Raw genomic sequence first — 24,320 nt, 5'->3', positions numbered from 1 at the left:
TCAATGAACGTCGTGTGAGGGGACACGCCGCCCAATCTGAATCACACCATCCCTCTAAAGTGAGCTCACTATCTAAACGCAACAAGATTCCTTGACCGGGAGTTCCTTTTAGATAACGAACGACCCTCAAAGCAGCTTCCCAATGTTCTATGCAAGGTGCTTGCATGAACTGTGATAAAATGTGAACAGAGTAAGCAAGGTCGGGTCGAGTAACCGCAAGGTATATGAGCCGTCCCATAAGACGGCGATATGCTTCGGGATTATGCAACAATTCGCCACTAGCATGAGCAAGTCTATGATTTTGTTCCATGGGAAACCCACTTGGCTTTGCTCCTAATAGACCTGTTTCAGAAATAATATCCAAAGCATACTTTCGTTAGCACAAAAATAACCCGGATGTGCTACGAGCCACCTTAATGCCCAAAAATTATTTAAGAGAACCAAGATCTTTCATTTTAAAACAATCACTAAGATATGCCTTGAAAACCTTTAGTGCAGCGGAATCGTTCCTAGAAATAATAATATCATCCACATAAACTAAGACATTTATTTGAGTTTTGCCATTAGTATATGTGAATAAAGAGTAATCAGAGTAGGCTTGGAGAAAACCATACCGTTTCAAAGCTGACGCTAATTTTGCATACCAACACCTAGGAGCTTGTTTCAAGCCATATAAAAACTTGCGCAACCTACACACCAATGAAGGATCCGGGCTTTCAAACCCGGGGGGAAGCTTCATGTAAACTTCTTCTTTTAGGTCACCATGTAGAAAGGCGTTCTGAACATCCATTTGATGTAGTTCCCAATTTTTGCAAGCCGCTGTTGCGAGAAAGGCACGAACAGTAGTCATTTTGGCAACCAGAGCAAAAGTTTCTTCATAGTCAATACCGACTTGTTGATGATTACCAAACACCACTAATCTTGATTTGAGTCTCTCAATATCACCATTGGACAAATATTTGGTCTTATAGACCCACTGACTGCCGAGTGCACGCTTCCCGGGAGGAAGACGTTCTAAAGTCCATGTACCATTATCTTCTAGAGCACGAATTTCTTCCTTCATAGATTGTCGCCACCCATCGTGTTTCATTGCTTCCTTGAAGGATTTTGGATCGTTACCCTTGATAATAGCTTCAAGAAATTTTTGATAATTGCTAGAAAAATTGTCACAATTTATGTAATGTGCTAAAGGATAAGGAGTACCTGAGGAGCGATCGAAAGAGGGGGAGAGCGGACTATTAGCAAAAACCGTATGTGTCACAAAATCACGATGCTTAACATTTGGAAACTTTTTTCGAAATCCACTACCCATTTGTGGAGTATTAGAGCCGTCCAAATTCACCTGCACATCTTCAATAATTGGGGAAGTGGGCTGCCCAACAAGAGATGGCCCAGCGAACGATGGATTACCATCGCCCTCACCAGTAGCAGCGGTGGGCTCGTGGGGTGAATGCCCAGCAGGCGTTGGGTTTCCAATAACCTCATCAGAAGCCGAATTGGGCTCAAGGAGGAAGATGGGCTCGTGTGTTGGGCTGCATTGTTCATCAAAACCATCTCCAACATCTAATTCCTCTTCATAAATAATAGCAGAAAAATCCTCATGAATATTTTGAGCGTCAAACTCATGATGTGAAATGTTCACAGCTTCGGGACTCTCAAACGGAAAGACCTCTTCAATAAATTTCACATCCCTTGAAACAAAAAATTCTTTTGTAGTCAAAACAAACAACCTCCACCCCTTTTTTCCAAACGGATATCCCATGAACACACACTTTCTACTACGACTGGAAAACTTGTCTCCCTTAGTTTTCTGATTATGAGCAAAGCATAGACACCCAAAGGTACGAATAGCATCAAAAGAGGGCGATTTATCAAAGAGAATTTCAAAGGGTGTTTTACTGTGTAAGAGAGGAGTTGGAGTACGGTTTATCAAATGAGCGGCAGTGAGAACACATTCACCCCAAAAATAAATGGGAAATTTTTCTTGAAACCTTAAAGCTCGACTAACATTCAAAATATGTTTGTGTTTCCTCTCAACACGACCATTTTGTTGCGGGGTACCGACACAAGATGTTTGAAATAAAATTCCAGTGGCTCTAAAATACTCAAGTAAACAATTAAACTCAGTCCCATTATCACTTTGGATCACTTTAATTGTTTGAGAAAATTGTCGTTCAACCATTGCAACAAACGCCATAAACATTTGAAAAACTTCTAATTTATCAACCAACAAATAAAGCCAAACAGCTCTTGAATAATCATCAACAATTGTTAAAAATTAACGAGCTCCACATGACGAAAAATGTCGATATGGACCCCACAAATCACAATGAACTTTCTCAAATATGCGAGAAGCTTTATTATCACTTAAAGGAAATTTATCTCTCGGATGTTTAGCATGCATACACACTTCACACCCTATATTTAAATGATCTTTACTACTACTAACATGAGGAATTAACTTAACTACTTTTTCAGAAGGATGTCCGAGCCGACGATGCCACAACTCTAACTTTGATGTAGCTTCCACAGTAGACACAAATTCCGATTTGCTAAAATAATATAGTCCGTCCCTCCTAATTCCCGTTCCAATCAGCTCATTCGCTTGGTCCTGTATAGCACAAACATGTGAATCAAATTGGACAATAGAGTTAGAATCATCATTAAGTTGAGAGACAGAGAGCAAATTGCAATTCAAATTCGGTACATAAAGAACTCCGGTGAGAGTAATTTTATCCGACAATAAAACAGATCCCATCAAAGTAGCAATTACTTTTGCACCATTCGGCAAACCAACAGGCAATTCAATTTTTTGAGTATCGAAAAGCCAAGAACTTTCTCCCGTGACATGATGGGTTGCACCGGTATCAATGATCCAAGATGAGACATCAAACTTACCGGTCAATCTATTTTCAGGAATTTGAGCATTACCAACGACCCCCGCAATAGCCTTCCACTGTTCCGGGGTAAATAATTGCCCCAAAGCTGAAACAGTAGAAGAATTAGGTGAAGATGTACTACCAGTGGTTGCTGCATTGGCACGTGGTTGGCCACGACCTTGCTCCTGGCGCCTACTTCCCGGCCTTCCCACAAGGTCAAAACAGTGGCTCTCGGGGTGGCCTTTCTTTTTACAGTAGCCGCAAATAGTATCTCCCCAACAACTGGATGCTTCGTGACCTGTCTTGCGGCACCTAGTGCATATAGGTTTATCATTACCTCGACCCCGACCACGCAACACACCTGCCGCATCTGTTCCTGCGCGCACAACAAACTCAATGGGCTCGGTTGGTGTGGACTCTACTGTTTGCTTTGATGATCGAACACGCTCCTCTTGAGTCACCAATTGGTAAGCTCTATCAAGACTCGGAAGCGGATCCTGAGATAAAATTTGTGTACGCAAGGCAGAGTAATAATCTGGGAATAAACCCATTAAACAATTGTGTAACCGAGCTTGTGCTCGTCGCTCTTCATGCAATTTTTCGGCTGTACACGAAGCACAACAGGAACAGGAAATCAAAGGCTCGTGTCTATCTAATTCCTGCCACAAAGTATGTAATTTTCCATAATACACAGAGACCGGCATTAACTTAGTTTGTTCACACTTTGCAATCGAGGAACACAATTGTTGAATGCAAGGTCCGTTTGTCTGAGAAAAACGTTGTTTAAGATGATCCCAAAAGGATTTTTCTTCTCTAAATTTTGTCAGGGTTGTTCTTAAATCAGGGTCAATTGTATTAGAAATCCAAGAAACAAGCATTGCATTTATCGCCGTCCAATCGGATTGCGTGTAAGGAGCAGATGGTGTAGTGATCGTGCCATCCAAGAACTCAAATTTCCTCCGAGCTTCTAGCGCCGTTTGAATGTCGGCAGCCCAAGAGTCATAATTATTTGTTGTGAGGCGTGTAGGTGTAATATAGTCCTCCGGTCGATCTTGCGATCCGAGGTAGTATAGAGAATTAGGCTCAATTTTGGCAGGAGGTGGTGGTGGGGAATCGTCACCGCCAGCCATTGTAATTTAGAGAAGAAAAAAAACTTTTGGCCTGATACCATGTAAAGTAATAACTTTAGCTTGATCTCATTAGCTTCATGAGCACAATCTAATATATATATATATATAAAGGGGAGTTTTTTCCCGAGTTTTTAGAGAGCCACGTAAAATTTAATTTTTTCAGCGCGCCACGTAGGATAATAAATTTTAGTGGTAGCCAATTAAATACTTCGTATGAGATTATTAATTTCTTTTAGAATTAAATAATTTAACTGACACGTAAGAAAAATTGGTGAATCAGATAATCCAGTTTAAATTAATTAAATATAAAATATGAGTTTTTTCCCGAGTTTTTAGAGAGCCACGTAGGATTTAATTTTTTCAGCGCGCCACGTAGGATAATAAATTTTAGTGGTAGCCAATTAAATGTGAGATTATTAATTTCTTTTAGAATTAAATAATTTAACTGACACGTAAGCAAAATAGGTGAATCAGATAATCCAGTTTAAATTAATTAAATATAAAATATTATCTTTTAATATCAGGAATTTTATCTAAACATTTAACAATTTTTAGCACATAAATATATATGTAAAAATATTATTTTAAAAAATTCAAACAAAAGCTTCATCTAGTATTTGTAATAATACAAAACCCAATTAGTTTCCTAAGCCTACACAACGTGTATGACAGCCAAGGAAACCAAGATAAAAGATATGGCAATAATATCCTATAAATATGGAAATAATATCTAGACTAAATATTTACCAAATAAACTGAATAATATTTCCTAAATATATCTTAACACATATCCATCCTCACAACCTAACTAACTGCCTACGAAGTAGTAACTACCAACGGATAACGCTTTCAAATAAAATATCTACAAGCCAACAATAGTCAACGGTCAATACTAGGATTAAACTCCCAAATTCTAACAAACCAAGAATCCATTATTCTACTGACCACTACTACTATATATATACTCCACTCCTCTTTAGTTAAACACAACTAACTAAACCAAATTAAAGCCCCAAAATTTTGTGCATTCTTACAAGTTAAAACTCAAGCTTTAATTCTCAATCTTTGTTGATTATTTTTTCCAAGAAAGAACCCTTGAACATCATAAAAATGTACAACGCAAACGATCCCAAAAAACCGCCAATGTCGAATGACCAAACGGGCCGTAAGAGAGATACTCCGGAGGATAATCCGATGATTACACACGAAAGGCCGTCGAAGGTAATACGTCGTCGAGAACATCATACAGCACCATTCGAACACGATGGCTCGGCCTCGGTAACACTACCGTTATTTGGAAGTGGCTCACCAATAACATTTGGTAATAATGATGGGTCCGCAACATCAGGAAGTAATAATGGCTCAAGAGGCTTGCCTTCGATTGATCTTAATGAACCGATTGATGTTAATGCCGCGGTGTTTGGGAATTATGACTTGTCTAATGTTGGACGACAACTTGACCCCGTGGTGCTAGGAAATAATCTTGATTCGTCGCCACCCGTTGAACGTTACGCCTCGGCATCGTCATATGGACAGCTTGACACACATGGAGATCTTGGGTCATCGATTGATCTTAATGAAGTTGCCTCGGACACACATGGACATCATCTTGGGTCGGCATCGTCATTTAGACAGCTAATTGCCACGGAATCGAATGGGCATCATCTTGGGTCGGGGATGTACGAAAATCTTGGGTCATCGAGCTTTGAAAATGTTGTTTCGTCGTCGTCGTCGGCTAATGCTAGACATCTTGGGTCGGGAATGTACGAGAATCTTGGGTCATCGTCCTTTGAAAATATTGTGTCATCATCGATTGAACGTTTTGGGTATGGGATTGGATATGGCGAGGCAAGAAGGAGTACTGCTGAAGCTTATTTTCAGGGAATGATGGAGCATCTCAACACATACTTGAGCACCCTAAGAAAGCACTAAGCTAGTTTACACACTTTATGTCTACCGTTTTAATCTTCTTTAGTAAGTTTAGTTTTTTCGCAAATAATAAGATTAGAGATTCTTCTATGTAATATGCTCATTCGGGTATGGTGGTCTCATAAATTTGTTCGTTCGTTGTAGTATTTCATTCATTCGTATTAATAAATAAATTACTATTGGATTTAGTATCATACATTTATACATTCTAATATCTGTTTGTCATAACAAAAGTAACAATAACCCTCCTTAACAAAAATTGTCAAATTAGCCTTATAATTCCAATTTATTGTGTATTAATTAAAGTTTTTTTGGTGCAAATGTATTAATCAAAGTTAAACTTATTGAAAAATGGGTTAGGTTAGTTGTTTGTTTGATAGATGTTAAAATTGGCTTATGGTGTGATTTTGACTATTTATTGCAATTCAATGTTGATTGTATAACAAAGGTCATGCAATTTAAGTCAAATCACAGTCTTTCTAAGAGCTAATTAATCTTGGCTAACTCGGCTTGCTTAGGTAGAGTTTGAGCAATCAATTTCCAAACTAAACTAGCTCGACTTGATATGCTAAGTGATCAATCTATGTGAATTGAGTGCGGGACATGTTTATGGTTTGACCTAAGCTAAATGCAATATTTGGATTTATTTTAAACTTTTCTTGTCCCATCACCCCTTTATTGGGCTAGTTTGGACAATCGAACCAAACAAAAAACAATTAGGGTTTGTGAGCCCTAATTTCGAACAAATTTAATGCAATTTGCAAGAAAATTAATTGATTGAAAAAGAAATTGAAGCCGAAAAATTCTCAAACAAACAATAAAATGCGGAATTAAATCAAGAACTAACCAAGATCGGAAAAAAAATATCTAATAATTAGAAAGGTCTGATACCATGTTAAACTCAAGGAAATATGGAGAAAATGGCTTAAGCTTTGTATTGATATTAAACACATATATATACACAATACATTAGGAAACCTAGTAAGCCTAAAACTCCTAATAAGAAAAACTTGACATAAATACAATAATATTAACATAAACAAACCAAACCGACTCTAATAGACAACGTAATTTTAAATAGTTGAATCAAGCTAAAACATGCTACATACAACATACCTTTATTGACGCATGAGTGACTCAACCTACTTATGAACATACAATTTACTCTTTACCAATGGTCAATTCAACTTATTTAAGCAATCATTTGCTTATCATATTATTAATTATCAACTTATTTTAATCAATTTATTTTTGTTTAAGTTCATACTTCGTATTTGATAAATTATGAAATTTTCAATTTTTTGTTATACCCAATAGTGCGAAATAATGATAACTCAGTTGATACGAGTAATATTTTATATAGCGTACAATTACGGTTACAACTTAATTAAATATGAAAATCAGAGCTAATAAACCAAACATAACCTTACGAGTTAGAGTAATTTAGAATTTAGCTAGTGATGTAATGCTAATTATATTGCTAATGCACACAAAAAAAAAAAAAAAAAAAAAAAAAAAAAAAAAAAAACTAAAAAAAACACAAGCAAATCTCCGCGAAAATGGCGAGTCAATGAGGGGTCTTAATATTCTGACGCCCAATGTAATTATCCTTCCTTGTCATCTTCTATAAAAATTAAAAGCAAAATTAGTTATAACCCAAAAAAATTACCATAAATTTGACTAACTCGAAAATCCAATACATAAATAAAAAAATGTAATAATAATAATAATATCTATCTATCAATCAATTAATTAATTAATTAGTAATACAGAGATTCTGAGGAGAAAGTCACAGAGAAAGAGAGAAGTTGGTTGAGGACATCCTCCCATTTTTGTTTGACGAAGTACAGCCCACCATATCAACCCCTTAACAAGAAACATCCCAGAAATTATACCCAATTTTAAAGAATCATTTTTCCCATTTATAAAAATCAATTTTTTTCCCAAAATATATAACAAAATTGATTTTCCTTGATTTATTGCCTTGAATTTTGTGATATTACCCAACTCCTGATCTGGGTTCCCCTAATTTTGTGAACCATTTTGTGGGATTTGAAGTTTTTTTTGCTTCTGATTGTTGGGGATTCCAAGCTCAGGGTGTTGTTGGGTTCAATCAAATTTTGTTTCAGCAGAATTTTCTGATTTTGGGTGTAACAGATTATAATTTTCTGGATTTGGGGGTGTTGAAGATCAAAATTTTTTTAATATTAAATCTTGATTTGATTCATGATGATGTGGAGGGATCCCGGGCAACCTGCAGATTCTTACTATGAAGTCAGACCTGAAATTACAGATGCTCCAAAAACCAAGTTTAGGATCAAGGTTTGTTGGGTTTTTTTTATTTCTTATTTATTGGCATTTATTTTCAGTTAATTATTTATTGAAATTGCTGATTTAATGCTGATTTTTTTCACATGGACATTGCTTTGTGCTGAAAATATGTGATTTTATCAATTGCAATGGTTGCATAGAATGATAGAATTGTGGGTGTTTGGGGAAAATGTAGAATGCTTCTCGTTGGTTTGCTTGGTTGATGTGCTTGGTCATTGAGCCGGTTTTCGGCTTTAAAATCTGTTTTGCTGGAGATATGATGATTGAATTGGTAGGATCTTATATGTACTGACTATTGAATCGGTCAGCTAACATGCTGTTCGTATCCTCCTGAACTTTGATAGTACTCGAATGAGGTTTGTGAATAGTACTCGAAGTCCGAACAAGGTTTGTGAATGGAACTTTGGTAGGCAACAGATGCATTTCAGTTAAATGCAATAGGCATTGTTGATTTTCTGCTTTGAACATGATTTGTGCTTGTGGACTGCTGTCTTTATGGGCTACAAGGCTGTTTGGTTTAGAAAGAAGTTATGTATCAGGTGGACTTGTTTTTGATAATTGATAAATATGGTCTGTGTTAAATGTCAATTTTCTTTTTCAGGCTGGTAAAACACTGAGTGTAAGGAAATGGCAATCAGCTTTTACTGCAGATGGCGAACTTGATATAAGCAAAACACTTGGTAGGATACATCGCGGGGTAAGTTTGGCTGAAAAGCTTTCATCAACTTTATGTACTCTGCTATTCTACTGTTCTACTCTTAGTTGCATTTTTAGCCCTAAGACTTGAATTGCTTTCAAAGATTGATCTCATTCTAATAAATGACAAGGTCATCTGTAAGTATCTTTGAGGCCTGCTGTCTGTCATTATTGCATATCTTTACAAATTATGTTTCTTCTGAAAGCTAGTATTATGTTTATATCTAAATTAATAAGTCATAACTTGTAATCAAACATTCCCATTTCAATATGAAGAATTTAAAACTTGCAAACTGTTAGTTTCAGTCTAGTCACATGGATCCATACATATCACAAGTTCCCATGGGTTTAAAATGTCTCTTTAACTTGTTGGCAATAATTTATTTAACAGGAATTGAGGAGCCGATTATGATAATGAGACCTAGGTCATCCTATGTTTAGCTCTTTGGTCTTCATTTTTGAAGATTTTTGGTTTTTAGAAACATTAATGTAGATTAGGGAGTCTTATGTTTGAATATCTTCTTATCAGGGGGTACATCCATCAATTAGGGGAGAGGTTTGGGAGTTCTTGCTTGGATGTTTTGACCCAAAGAGCACATTCGATGATCGATCACAAAAACGGCAACGGAGAAGGTAGTCATTTGAACTATGTTTTTAAATTCACTTCTTCTAATTTGAATACTACATCACCGTCTCTTGAAGAAAGTAGGAACTAGCAAATCTGTTGTGGGTAAAGAATTGGTGGTTTAAGAGTTTTGGAAATACAACATTATTAAATTCTACTTTACTAGTGTTGTGGGTAGTGGCCGTGAATATACAGGCTATATTATCTAAGTACAGAAAATTATCAGATGTGATCGGCATGTTGCTCAATCAACTATATCAAATTCAGGCACAAGAATTACAATCTGGTTTTGATACTCTAGATGTGATATGAAACTATGTCATAGTGATTATAATTGATACAAATTGTTATGAATAATGTGTAATCCATTGCACATGCCTGATTTATTGCAATTGGTCCTCCTTATTGTCTGGCCTTGTGGAAACAAGGCTTCACTGTTTGTTTGGTTTTTGGTTCTGTCTTTGGAGTCTTATGATTCGGGCTCTTTTCTGACTGTCCCATGACTCCAGTCAATGCTTTAATTTATTAGTTGCAATGATCTTTCTAAACCTTGTGGAATCTACTTCAAAATTGTTGGCCTATTAGAACTCACTTTTGCTAAAGTCTGTGCTTCTATGATGTCAACAAGTGCTTCAATATCATAATGTGAAAATCTTTATGTATCTTCTAGTGTCTTGCTGCTCATGGCTTCATTACTACAATACTACCGCCTTGTGTGGCTTTGAATATACTGATGCAGCTACTTTTGCAGGCCGCTGAACTTGTAATATGTTTTGGTTTTCAGTTTTTCAGTTTCCAACATGTTATATAATAGTCTAAGCCCTTGATTGGTAGAGAGAGTTTTGGCCAATATTTTAGAGGAATGGGGTACTTTAAGAGATACCTTTAACTGCACGTTTGGTTAGTGGTCATAAATAGCGGGAATGGTAATTGATTTGAAAGTAAATTTGCTAGGAAATCTAATATTCATTACCATATCATTGGAACTCTACCTCCAAATGTGTGTTTTTCTACATAAATTTCCATTAGCACATGATACCACCTGTAAAAAAGATAATGAAATTTTGTGAAGAAAAAGATTTATTTGAGGAGGGACTAGCATTTGGGTATTGGCTTCACAAACTTACTTATAAAATCATTACCATTACCACTGTTAATTACCACCTACCAAACAGGCTGTAATACTTGTGTTACGTAATTGGTTGCATGGAAAGGGTCACTGTGGTCTGTGGATATATATGTCAGATTAGCAAGATATAATTTTGTGGATTTTCTGTTTACTTATCAGCCGATTATGTGCATTTACAGGGTGCAATATGCTCAGTGGAAAGAGGAGTGCCGTCTGATGTTTCCCCTTATTGGCAGTGGTAGATTTATAACAGCTCCCATAATTAATGATCGTGGGGAGCCTATTCAGGATCCTTTGGTTCTCTTAGAAGCAGGTCTAGGAGATGGTGCTGGTGCAGGAGCTTCCAGCAGTCAAGGAACGGACAATGTAACAAAGAATAATGGTCCCATGTCCAAGAAAGAAATTCAGTGGAAGCTCACTTTGCATCAAATAGGTCAGTGTTTGGATAAACTATACTAATTTGTGAGATATATGTCAAATTGTTGGGTCAACTGTCATAGTCACTGGCAGGGTATTTGCTATTCCAATCTTATTCAGAAAACATCCTCTAAGTGGTGTCTGTGGTAACTGCTGTGGGTTTGACGCTTCTAGAAATCTAGAATTACATTTGGATGAGAATTTTAGCTTTAAGTTTTCTCATACCTCATTACCTTGTAATTTCAGTTTATTCAGAGCTTTCTATGTGTTGCAAAATACAGGTTTACTAGTGGCATTGGTTATATAGTTCCATGCACTCACCATTACTTGTACCCCTTCTGTTTCATACTAATAGGTAATTAGGCACCCATACCTTTTGAGGTCAAACCTTTCCAAAATATTTTTTGACAGTATGTTGATGAAAGCTTATAATTACAATTTTGATAGTGATCGCTGAACTCTGTTACATGTCTATTAATACAAATAATTTCTATTCTTATGAATATATACTGAGCGAAAAAGTTTTTTTCTTTTCCTTTCTTTTCTCTCTCTCTCTCTCTCTCTCTCTCTCTCTCTCTCTCTCTCTCTTTTTTGTTGGAGGGGGTAGGGGGGGGGGGGGGGTGTCTGAAATCTGAATTCAGATGTTGTGTCAACTATTAACTCCATCAATTCTCTTCTGCGAATGATATGCAAGCATAATTTCTGCCTGTTTGATATTCTTAGAAGCATTGGTTGTGGTAATGTCATATGTACCTGAAAGTCATTCAGATTAGAAAGCCTTGCTTACTTTTATTCTAATTGAAAGATTTCTCCCTTGTCATCCTGAAGTTGTGTTACCAGTATTATCTGCATTGCTTTCATCCCTGCTGCGGGTTAGCTCAGATGACATGTTGTGTTCCAAATGAAAAAGATTTTTTTTTTCTTTTTCCATTTTCTGCCCTAGCGTTGGAAAAACTTCTTTGTAGCTTGATAAAATTTTAGGGTTCGTTTGGCATCGCTGTGGTTTTCTGTTTTTTGGTTTTTTGTTTTTTAAAAGTATATTATATATGTCACATAATGAATCAAAAAATATTTAGACATATTAAAATCATGATAATTTTGAAAACTGACAACAGAAAAGTGGAAACACCTTTTTCTTGTTTCCTGTTTTTGGTTTTTAGTTTTCAAAAAAAAAGGAAACTGAAAACAAAAAATGATGCCAAACTTTTTTGTTTTTCCTATGATTGTCGTAATTACTGGATAAATATTTTAATGGCAGGTCTTGACGTGAAACGCACTGACAGGGCTCTTGTCTTCTATGAGAAGCAAGAAAATCTAGCTAAACTTTGGGATATATTGGCTATTTATGCCTGGATAGATGGAGATGTTGGGTACTGCCAAGGTCAGTTATCATTTAACCCCCTTTTGTTTGAGCCTTGTTAATTTCAGATTAAGCATTATAGCTTTATGTTAAACTAGGTTCTTGTTAATAGTTTTATGTGGTGGCTAGACCTACATTGAAAAAGCCATTTTTAATCAGAAAGTTGGTTGGTAAAATTGCTTAAGCTGGATGAGTGAGAGAAGGATCTTCTGGATAAGTTGATGGAAAAAAAAATAAAAATTAAAAGTAAAAAATAAAAGTTAAAAATAAAAAATCTTTGCATACCCTTTAAAAAATCTTTTTGCATACCTTGGAATGAGTTGTTTCTTATTGCTCCATTGTTTTTGAGATAAATGTCGATGATCTATCCATGAGCAATTGTCATAGTTTGACCTGAAGCTGTGTTATCTGCCATACCTCTTAAAATTATCACTATGGATTCGTGTACACTCATATCCAAGAGACTTATCGTACTCCTACTATTTCCAAATTTATGCATCGCTTATTTCAAATTTGGCCTTTTCTAAATAAGAGCAGCACTTCTACATATGGTATGATCCTACCATACTTTAGCATTTTTATAACCAGTTGCCCACTTTTACATTTTCGTATACTTTTCATGCCCCCATGTGCTCTAATGCCCTCACATTCTATTTTTCATACTCCACCCACAAATTCACATAATATTATGTGTAATACAAGTGATGCATCTATTTAGAATGGCAGTGTGTAGACTGAGTACTATATTGAGGGTTTTGGGGTGTTAGGTTGGTTTGGAATGAGAGCCAATCACATGTATGCTTTATTTATCTTACAGGATTAAATGATACCATCACAGGTAGTAAGAGGGCTGAGAATGATGAGAGGTGCTAAATACTTGTGTATCTTGTATTTTTGTAAAAGGTTTAGTAATTGAAATATATGATTTGGTTTTCTATTTTTGATGTGGAGGTGGGTGGAAAAATTTTATTAATAACCACCGTGTACCTATCAATGGGAAAAACCCTGTCCTGAAACAAAGTAATATACAACTGAAGCAGGGCATACCCTGTGAGCACGACACATAGTACACAACAGACAACACTTATCTTACATAAATTCTTTAAATCTGAGGACTAATAGAGTAACGCTTTGTTTGGATACCAAAGAAGGAAGGAAAGGAAGGGGAGGGAAAAAGGAGGAAGGGAAGGGAAAAGAAAGGGAGGGGGAGGTGAGCTCCATTTTCCCTCCAAATCTCTCCAAATTTGGAGGGATTATGCTTATTAAAGAGAGAGGGAAAATGGATCTCTCCCTCTCCTTTCTCTTCCTTCCCCCAATCCTTTACCCAAACAAGAGAGTTTGTCCCCCTCCCTTTCTCTTCCCTTCTTTTCCTTCCATTTCTTTCTATCCAAACAAAGAGTAATAGTCATGTGCCTGTTAGCTGTTCATTCTGAAGTATTGTTTATCTGAGTGCAGGAATGAGTGATCTTTGCTCTCCAATGATAATTCTCCTTGACAACGAAGCTGATGCCTTTTGGTGCTTTGAACGCCTTATGCGCAGATTGGTACCTTTTCTTCTGCTGTGTAGTGTTTGATCAATTTGTACTTGCTAAAACTGCAGAAAATTATTTTATTCTGACAATATGTCCAATCAGAAATCTGACACTCTAGTGTTTGGAATCTCTGGTTGAATTATCACTCTTTTCTCCTATCTTCCACCACTCCCCACCCCCTCCGCCCAAAAAAAAAAAAAAAGAAGTTAAAATATTAAGAAAACATTTGTTTTTCATTTTCGAGTCTATGTGTTTTTCATTTCATTTGTCATGATATATTTGGTGCAGTTGCTTACAAATGTTCTGTAATTTGAAATTTTAAAGCGAGGAAATTTCAGATCCACTGGCAGATCTGTTGGGGTAGAGGCACAACTTAGTAACCTAGCAACAATTACGCAAGTTATTGATCCGAAACTTCATCAGCATTTAGGTACTGATTTTTTTAAAATTTTGTTATATTATATCTTCATTCATTAAACCAACACATTTGTTTTTTCTTTTTCAAAGTGGATTGTTTCAATTGTTGCCAAGTTTATATTGACAATATTTATTGTTAGCCCTTCTTCATTTCTCATGTAGAGAAATCTCAATTTATTGAAAATAAGGATGTGTAGAGGAATAACTCCCTAAATTAAAATTATTCAATGTTGTTTTGTTGTTTGAAAGTTTAATTTGCTCTCAGATTTTAAATTATGTTTTTTTTCCATTATAAATGCTTTGATGAAATGATTCCCAATGGTGATTGCGTGACATTAACTCCCTTTTGGTTTTGGAGAACAGAAACACTTGGTGGAGGTGACTATCTTTTTGCCATTCGAATGCTCATGGTTTTGTTTCGACGAGAATTTTCTTTTGGTGACTCTCTGTACCTTTGGGAGGTATGAATGAAACATCTTAAACTCTTTATTTCTTCATGGTCTGAGCTTACTTAGTGGAGTATACTAACCCACTAAATACCTCAAATGTTATGAATTATGATATCTTCACTGGATTCCTAAAGTAAAATCTGTTGTAACTTGTTAATAATATAATATGATGGTTTATTGGTACTTTTCCTTGTGATTGAGCACTTACTTTCTTGATTTCTCACATAAAGATACTAGAGAGAAGATATCATTTCCTTTTACCCATAATATTTTGCGTACATTAGTGGTAAAGAATTTAGTACTTTGTTTCTTCAAACCACACTGTAAACTCTACCTCAAATCTTAAGATATCGAAATTTCCTTTTTTAAGGTCATAATGTATATAAAGTATGAGCATGTTTGTATTTTCTTATACGTAGTATAATAATTCCGCTGTACCAGTGGCACCTAAATGTATGCTCATTATGTTGATGTGATCTGAAATGTTAATACTGAGTGTGAATTTATTCTCCGGAAATTGTTAGATTTTCTTGGTTGTGCTCCTTATGTACATTCCACAAGAAATCAAAACCCCTTTCCATTGCTTTCTAAAAATTTTCCTTGTATCCTTTACTCAATGATCTAATAAGTTGACTCTTTGGAAGCTCCAAATGCTTAGAATCAAGTATGAATTTAGAGCCTCCTTCTTTTCCTTCTCTTCATAGGAACAAGAAACTTTGAGCTATAGGTTATAACAACCAAAAAGAAATTCTGAGTCACTTCTTTATTGAATCAGGTAACTCCTGGATATGAACATGAGAAAAGCATATGAAGTTGTCCATCTTAATACTTGGTCTGACATCCCTCCTGCCCGTAAAAGACTTAACTAGCTAAGCTATTTAGTCTATGATTCCCATGTATGTACTTCAAATGGAGTTGATTCTTCTTTGATTGAGTAGGGGAGGTGGATAGTGTATGTATGTGCCATGTTCCAAGCAACAACACTGGGACTCCAGAAAAAACGAGATACAAGTGTTCAGAGGTGTAGGTAGCCCTACCTCAATCCAACACACACTTTCCACATCCCTTAATAGTCAATAGGAAAGGAGAGAGTAACAAAACACACAAACATATAATAAACTACTGGAAAGTCAATACTTTTCACCAAGCAAAACCCCCAAATGTCTATTGTTCACCTGCAGTTTGATTTTAGTGTTACAGTGATCAAGGCCTTTGAATCCTCCCAACACCATAGAAACAAATATTTGATTCAAAACATGGTAATGCAGACTAGACTTTATGTTGGAGCCTTGGAGGACTGGAATTCTTCGATTATTGTTGTCAAAATTTGACTTAGTAAACAGACGAACAGTTGTTTTAAGAATATATAACCTGCATAATTCTTTTTTTTTTTTTTATTATTTTTTTTTTATTACTATTATTATATACACCTGCATAATTCATTTGCATACTGAGGAACCTAGTTCTATCGAATACATGAGTTCTTGCTTGAAAGGAGGAGAATCATATGCAGTTCTCTAATTTTCCAGAGATGTTCCAGTCTTGTATGTACAAGGGCTTTGTAGTTTTTGTCATTTCAGACTCTTCCTTAACAAGTTAGTGGGAAGGAACAGAGAAACTTGTGGAGAGTGACAATAACATTGGGCTAGCTTCATGTCTTTTTATGTGTTATTTAACCATGAATTATCTTGTTTAGTTTAGGAATTTTTACTCTGATTTTTCAAAAAAAATTATTATATTTTTATTAATGTATATGCACATGTATGTATCCATGTACACGTTGGCTCTCTTTCTTACCAAAAATAATAAAAATCAACGAATCGTTTGTGGGATAAAGTAGAAAACATCGTATAGATTTATTGCACTTATTCACTGCATGCCTGCAGCATTATTACCCCATACTCTTGCAGTTTTGGTCTTGCTTTCTCACTTTATGTTTTCGAAGTCAAAAACTTTGTTATGTACTTTCCTAGTGTAATTATTCAACTGAAGATTAATGCTGCTGTTTTCCCTTTTATTATTTGTTTTAATTTCATATTTTTACATTTTCTTAGTAACTGAAACAGCTCTGATAAATTCAACTTTGTGTGAATTTGGTGGACAGATGATGTGGGCTTTAGAATACGATCCTGATCTTTTCTTAGTTTATGAAGAGCCTGATTCTGCTACTGAAAGTTCTGAGGGATCTAAAGGAAAACCGAAATCCATTCGCCATTACGGAAAGTATGAAAGAGAAATTTTGAGAAGTGGAGCAAAGGAAGACGCACCCCTCCCCATTTCTGTCTTCCTTGTTGCCAGTGTATTGAAAGAGAAGGGCCCAAAACTACTTAAGGAAGCTCGTGGTCTGGATGATGTTGTAAAGGTTTGTCTCAAGTCCTCAGAGTACTTTATGCAGTGGTAACCATTGTTGGCTTTAAGTGTCACTGTAAATTTACCAGCAAAATAAAGAAAGTATATTTTCTTAATTACATTGATAACTTAATATTGGATTATTGTCATTGATATTGGAAAGAAAGTTTCTTTGCAATTGTTTAATTGTTCAAACTGGAAAACATTAAATCATGCAGCAAGTTAGTACAGAAAAGCTGTAAGATGCTGACTCCATTATAGTATATGTGTTTTCAATCGTTCTTCCTGCTTATTTTCTTCGTCTTACATTTTCAGATTTTGAACGACATAGCTGGAGATCTGGATGCCAAGAAAGCTTGTGTCAATGCATTGAAGCTACATAAAAAGTATTTAAAACAGGTAGCTTTATTTCCTTGAAAACTCTTAGGTGTTGGATGGAGTAAAAAAAGAAAAAGTATAAGAAAAAAGTGGATAAACTATGAGAGTAAATGGGAAGGTGTAAATACTGTGGGATATGGGCAGGTAAGATGGTTAAAGCCTTAAAGGTGTTCGCCAAAATTAGAACAAAGTAAAATTGGGTAGAACAAAATACGACATTAAAGATATAGTGTGATAACTGATAAGGAAACAAAATTAAAAGATTTGGTTTGGTCTAAAACATTATGGTTTGATTTGATTGTGTTTGCTTCTAAATAATAATGAGTAATATACATTTGAAATGGGATGAAGATTGAAGAGAACGTAAAGCAAACAGTGTTAACTCAGTGTTATGTTGAGATAAGAATCAGTGTTATGAAGAGAACATAAAGCAAACATTATGGTTGTATAGTCAAAGATGGATCAAGAGTCACCTCACAGCCTATCTACTTCAAAAGTTACCGCAATTCAACTAAAAGTCGTCATGTAGCTAGTTAAGTCATCTTTACAATTTCACAGTCACTCCTCAAGCCCAAGATACATCCTAACATACATACACACTTACCCTAGTAGTTCTGCATGAATAACAGCTTTGTAACTGTAAGGGCATGTCAATGTCATTGTTGAGAAATTTGTACCCAACAATGGGGATCTTGGTTGTATTTTTTGGTTTGCGTTCCGTGGAGAGACACTTAGAAAGGCCCTAGGCCAAGAGCTGCTAATTTCTCTTTGGATGCATCCATGGCTTAGCAATTTAGTTGAATTCATTTTATAGATTGAGCTCCATCTTTGTATGCTGTTGTTGGAATGAGTTTATGTTGATCAATATATTTATGTATAGTTCTGTGTCATTTTCAGGCAAAGAAGGTATAGCACGAAAAATAGAGAAAGTTTTGTCAGTCGAGATTCAACCAATCAATACGGTGTATATCTTTTTGGGTGTACGGCAAAGAATTGTATCATAGAAATCTCTTGGCCAATTCAGCATTAATCCACATGTAATTTATAAAGGATTGATGCTTGTTGTACATCTTAAACATTCTTTGTACCAATTTTGCAAAATTTATGAATATATACAACCCACTGCTTGTGGGTTGCAACTTTGATTGTAAAAGTTCTTCAATATCGATCAATGGAGTTTTAATTCAAGTTCTTATCTTCTTCCTTTCTTTGTTTTTCTTTCCACTGTACTTCTAGCTGTCACAAATATTCTACATAATTTGCAATTGTTGTACATTTCAGCAATAATTTCATCGTAGAAAAAATATACATTGCATACAAAAAGTAAAATTGTTGCTTGTTTCCAAAAAAAAAAAAAAAAAAAAAATAAAAAATAAAAATAAAAAAGTAAAATTGTTTCTGGGAGGTATAACATCACATTTATCATTATCTCTTTACTTTCACACATTCAACTTATATGTTTATGTCTTGTTTTATTGTTGTTTTTGTTCCATCAATCCTAACACATCCAGCACTACCAAGTGAACTATTACAATGATCAAATTCTTATAATCCATATTAAAATTTTACACTTTTTTTAAAAAAAATATTGATTATTCTTTAGTTTTTACCCTTTTATTTTTATGGGCCAGTTTTAAAAAAAAAAAAAAGTGTAAATCAAAGTTGTAAATGCTGTGAGGTAAAAGGGATAAGACGGAAAATGAGGTGTGGCTAGTATAATGCACAATGATAATAACATTATGAAACAGATTCAAACTATTATAGCGATCGAGTGATACACGATTTATAAATCAAATTTATTAATTATTAATCCCATTGGAAAAAAAAAAAATCCATTAATTACAAGGTAATTTACCTTGTATCATTGGCCAATTGACCATATTGGTATAAAAGTTAACACCCTTATGACAGATTGGTATAAAAGTTATTGCCGGCGACATATTGGTATAAAAATTAACATGTGGCGACATATTGGTATATAAGTCAACAAATTGCGACATTTACCCCTATTTTCTCGTCGGAGGATATGCGTATGATACACGCGCTTAATTTTAGTGCTAATAACTTTTATTTGACATTTTGTTTTTTGTACTTTTCTCTACTTTTTATATTAATTTAAAAAATTATGAAGTAAAAATCCCAAAAAAAACAAAAGTTAAAAGCCCAAAAGTGATGAGAAAGAAGCTAGGGGAAACAAATAGGAAAGCTTGAGCAAAGGATATAAGGTTGAATGTATTGAGGGCGATGGTCATTGAAGCATCACAAGGGTAGATTCTTCTTCTTTTTTTTTTTTCTTTTTTTTTAAAAAAACACTCATATATATATTTTTTCTTATTATATTGTTGATTTACAAAATTGTGGGTATAATACAAATGAAGTAATAATGAAAGTTAGCGTCTATTAGTAATTGGTTTTGAAATTAAATAACTAATATTGAGATTTTGTTTATTGTTTATTAGTTCTTTGGGGTTTTATCGTTTGATTGATTCATCAAAGTTATTGTATTGGAAGGGAAGAGGGAAAAATTATTATTTGGTGCTGAATAAGTATATTATGATAATAAATAAGATTGCAAAAGTAATTACAACAAAATTTTGAAGTATACAACACGCTCTTTCATCCGAAGAAAAAATAGGGGTAAATGTCACAATTTGTTAATTTATATACCAATATGTCGCCACATGTTAATTTTTATACCAATATGTCGTCGGCAATAATTTATATACCAATATGTCATAAGGGTGTTAACTAATATACCAATATGGTCAATTGACCTTGTATCATTCGTACATGAACAAGATCATATTACTCATATAGTAGGAAATGGAGCAATCCCTAGTGGAGAAACCAAACAGAATAGTGTAACAATATATAATTTTATAATATAGATAGGATTGTATATACTACGTCATATTAAATTATTTCGTACACAACGTGTCAAAATTTGACCTTGTCTTTCTTTTTTCAAGAAATTTTAATTACATATTGTTGATAATCTTAGGCCGCTAACGTAAAAACTTACACTTCAATAAAGTTTTCATATAATATGGAAATTTTTTCACTTCTTTGTAGTGTAGTTTTAGAAAAATTACTTGACTATGAATTGGGAGAGTAATGTACGTTCAAAAATTAGAAAAGTTGCACAAAAGCATGGAATATTTTCAAGACAACAAAGACTACAAGTTGGACTATTTAGAGACCATCAAACGGTCTTTATGATAACTAACAAATTTTCAACTTTATAGCATCATATCCCCTTCTTTCTCTCTACCAAAAAATTATAAACCAATAATAACCAAATTCCCTCCGAAAAGTTAGTTAAAAACTAGAGGAACATAAAAGGCTTAACTAAAATTTGACATTACAAGAATCCCAAGTGTCATATCCCTCCTTTTCTTCCTAGAAAAACCAATTCATCACCTTCATTTGGGGGGTTTCCTTTGAACTCCCCATTTTCACTATTTTCACCTCCCCCTAATTTTCTAACCCTCTTTGTCCTTCCGGTGAGGTGTCCGGCCTACGGTACACCATTCTCTCTTACTTTTAACGTTACATTTTCTTTTTCTCTCATTTCATTGACGTCAAGGAATAAAATAATAAGAAATATATAATAGAACGAAAAGAGAAAAAAAAAAAAAAAAATCTTATATACACCCCCTAGGAGGCTTCATAGGAGGTGATAAGGCGATGAAAACGAGCCTTAGATCTTCCACGAAAATACCATGGAAGATACCATTATTTTTGGCGATTGTTATTATTGTCTTATGTTCATTAGTTGAGGTATGTAGAGCCCAAGACAAAGACGTCGATGAGTTTGGTGACCCTACAACAGGGTCCAATACCTTTGGAGGAGACTCCGGTGGCTCAGGAGGAGCCACCGGACCTCCAAAGATCCCCAAAGAAGTCCAAAGTTGTGATGGAATCTACATCTCCTATGACTTCTTAGGGCGCGAGAAGGAGTACCCCCATGTCAAGAACACAACAGCCCAATCATGGGCATTTAAGTCCCAATTGCAGCTTGTGAACATGGGTAATACCGAGCTTAAGACATGGAAGGTCTTCATCGGGTTTCAACATAGGGAGCTTTTGGTTTCGGTTGATGGAGCTGTTTTGGTGGATGGGGATGAGTTTCCAGCCCAAGTTGGTAACAATGGTACCACTATTGGAGGGTATCCACAAGCCGATCTCAAGACTGCCATTGATACAGCCGGGGATTTTACACAAATCGCGGTTAAGGTTGGCCTTAAGGGTACTCAATTTGGTGTTAAGCCTCCTGGAACACCAATGCCTAAGACAGTTAAGCTTCAAAATGATGGTTTTAAGTGCCCTGCTCCCTCTAAACGAAGTAAGTTACATTATGTTGCATTTTTATTAAATGAGAATGCAATTTTTGCAATATATGTCACATTTTATGAAATCATGTACAACTATACATTAAAATTGCAATGTAAAAGTGCACAACTATACATTGGAAATATATTAGAGGAAATCATACTAGCCCACATATCAATAATTCAATGTATCAAAATATAATTGTCTTAAATTTTAAAGCTATTTACCTTAGTTTTATAGTCATATTGCTATCCTTATTTCTATATTAATAGTATGTGCTATTATATTTTTCTCAAGAATTAATGTTACATGTATAAAATAAGCTAGAAAATCATAGAACAATAGAATGATAAGTTTGATTTATTTCACCAATAAGGTCTACAATATGGAAGATAATACTTTCCTTCAAAAATAAATGTAAGGCTTTATAAAATTTCATTACTTGTTCATATAAACTAATGTCTTATAATGTGTTTCTATAGAGAGCAACATTTACTTGTGTTGTCGAAAAGACAAGAAATTCAAGGTAAACACCAAGCTGAAGTACTCAAGAAAGAAAACCGGTGACCTTAACATAATGTACGACGTCTTACAAACCAATGGTAACAACTACCTGGCACAAGTAACAATGGAGAACGATCACCCACTAGGTCGTCTAGACCACTGGAATCTAACATGGGAGTGGATGAGAGGAGAGTTTATCTCCACAATGCGAGGCGCCTTCACCCACCTTAAGGACCCGGCTCAGTGCATCTACGGTCCTGCAGGCCAATACTACCAAGACATGGACTTCACCCAAGTCATGAACTGTGAGAGGAAGCCTATTATGTCTGACTTGCCCGCCGAAAAGAAGGATGATGAGAAGGTTGGGAAACTGCCATTTTGCTGTAGGAATGGCACTGTGTTGCCTAAGACTATGAATGAGAGCGAATCGAAGTCAGTTTTTCAGTTGCAAGTGTTCAAGATTCCTCCTGATATGAACCGTACTGCTCTGTATCCACCTCAAAATTGGAAACTCACTGGTGTTCTTAACCCTGACTACAAGTGTGGACCTCCTATGCGCGTCGAACCTTCAGAGTTTCCGGATCCTACTGGATTACAGGTACTTCAATTACAATACAACTCTGTATATCAAAGAAGTGTTATATACCTCCGTTTCTTTTTAGTTGCAACAAAAGAATTTTGTATGTCTCACAAATAATACCTCTCTGTTGCAACTAAAAAGAATCGGAGGTAGTAATAGCTAGAAATTAAAATGTCTTAGCAAGCTGAATGTTTTTAATTGTATCTAAAATTTGCATCCTAAGAAGTTTATTGGACATTGACTCTAATAACATCTTTAATTACTCTAATGTTTTGTAGGCGATGGTTTTGGCAGTAGCAAGCTGGCAAGTGGTATGCAACATAACTCGTCCAAAGGCGAAGCAAAATAGATGTTGTGCGTCATTCTCAGCTTACTACAATGACTCAGTAGTGCCGTGCAGCACATGCGCCTGTGGATGTGACAATCTTCCAGAAGAGGACCAGTGCAGCACAAAAGCCCCTGCAATGCTCCTTCCACCTGAGGCACTACTTGTGCCCTTTGAAAACCGGAGTGTCAAAGCGGTGGCGTGGTCAAAGATCAAGCACTATCATATCAATGATCCAATGCCCTGCCCCGACAACTGTGGAGTCAGCATCAACTGGCACGTTGATGCTGACTACAAAAACGGGTGGACTGCGCGTATGACCCTCTTCAACTGGGGCAGCAACGCCTTCGAGGATTGGTTTGTGGGGATTCAGATGGGGAAAGCATCAGAAGGGTTCGATAAAGCCTACTCTTTCAACGGAACATTGTTAAAGGACTTAAATAACACCATATTTGTGCAAGGATTGAAGGGGTTGAATTACCTTATCGCCGAGACAAATGGGACTAAGCCTCGCGACCCAAGGGTGCCTGGGAAGCAGCAGTCTGTTCTTTCCTTCAACAAGAGACTAACTTGGCATCTGAACATCCCTGAAGGGGACGGGTTCCCCAAAAAGCTGCTCTTCAATGGGGAAGAATGTGCACTGCCTAGTTTCATTCCTGCCAAGAGTGGAGGCATTCGAATAAACTCGAAGAATTCTATCATTACTTTTATCTTCACTTGCATCATCACATTGTTTTTGGTAAGATAACTTCAGATGGGTTTCAATTTACTTCATGGATTGGAACAATTACTCGAAAATGTATGTTGATCGATGTTTGAGTAATATCATTATCCACTTCAACCAAGAGAAAGCTAGCATATACATATGTATATATATGCAGGGGAAAATGTTTTGTGAAGTTGGATTTCTGTAAGTCATACAAGTAATTAAGTGGAGTGGTAAATGTTTTAGGTGAAT

At 35.5% G+C, this 24,320-nt stretch overlaps 2 protein-coding genes and 1 pseudogene across 3 annotated transcripts; 2 read left to right on the top strand and 1 right to left on the bottom strand.

Moving 5' to 3' along the window:
* Positions 1-2,278: 2,278 nt before the first annotated feature.
* Positions 2,279-4,009, bottom strand: LOC145628178 (uncharacterized). Its single transcript, XM_081680487.1, has 2 exons — positions 2,627-4,009; positions 2,279-2,512 (listed from the first exon to the last, which is right to left on the bottom strand). Exons 1-2 carry the CDS (start codon positions 4,007-4,009, stop codon positions 2,279-2,281), a joined length of 1,617 nt encoding a protein of 538 aa, XP_081536613.1.
* A 3,694-nt stretch (positions 4,010-7,703) lies between these two features.
* On the top strand, positions 7,704-18,825 carry LOC145629359 (rab GTPase-activating protein 22-like). The gene is made up of 11 exons (XM_081681937.1): positions 7,704-8,260; positions 8,871-8,966; positions 9,495-9,598; positions 10,899-11,152; positions 12,395-12,517; positions 13,952-14,040; positions 14,353-14,458; positions 14,809-14,906; positions 16,999-17,256; positions 17,559-17,642; positions 18,519-18,825. Exons 1-11 carry the CDS (start codon positions 8,165-8,167, stop codon positions 18,531-18,533), a joined length of 1,323 nt encoding a protein of 440 aa, XP_081538063.1. The 5' UTR covers positions 7,704-8,164; the 3' UTR covers positions 18,534-18,825.
* Positions 18,826-21,308: 2,483 nt separating this feature from the next.
* LOC145628177 (COBRA-like protein 10 pseudogene) lies at positions 21,309-24,306 on the top strand (annotated as a pseudogene). Its single transcript, XR_014111417.1, has 3 exons — positions 21,309-21,980; positions 22,438-23,055; positions 23,316-24,306. The product of XR_014111417.1 is annotated as a COBRA-like protein 10 pseudogene (transcript).
* The last annotated feature ends 14 nt before the right edge of the window (positions 24,307-24,320 follow it).

Source organism: Chenopodium album, chromosome 4, assembly GCF_948465745.1.
Source record: "Chenopodium album chromosome 4, dcCheAlbu1.1, whole genome shotgun sequence".
Classification (NCBI taxonomy): domain Eukaryota; kingdom Viridiplantae; phylum Streptophyta; class Magnoliopsida; order Caryophyllales; family Amaranthaceae; genus Chenopodium; species Chenopodium album.
Note: the sequence above shows the minus strand (reverse complement) of the source record. Positions and strands in the feature narration are given on the sequence as shown.

Bases quoted from the DNA above. Each gene is read 5' to 3' on its own strand.
- LOC145628178 (XM_081680487.1), bottom strand. From the start codon at position 4,009: ATGGCTGGCGGTGACGATTCCCCACCACCACCTCCTGCCAAAATTGAG. The intron at 2,513-2,626 runs GTTTGTGCTATA...GCTACATCAAAG, and splicing joins TTGTCCAATTTGATTCACAT to TTAGAGTTGTGGCATCGTCG.
- LOC145629359 (XM_081681937.1), top strand. From the start codon at position 8,165: ATGATGATGTGGAGGGATCCCGGGCAACCTGCAGATTCTTACTATGAA. The intron at 8,261-8,870 runs GTTTGTTGGGTT...TTTCTTTTTCAG, and splicing joins AAACCAAGTTTAGGATCAAG to GCTGGTAAAACACTGAGTGT. The intron at 17,257-17,558 runs GTTTGTCTCAAG...TTACATTTTCAG, and splicing joins GTCTGGATGATGTTGTAAAG to ATTTTGAACGACATAGCTGG.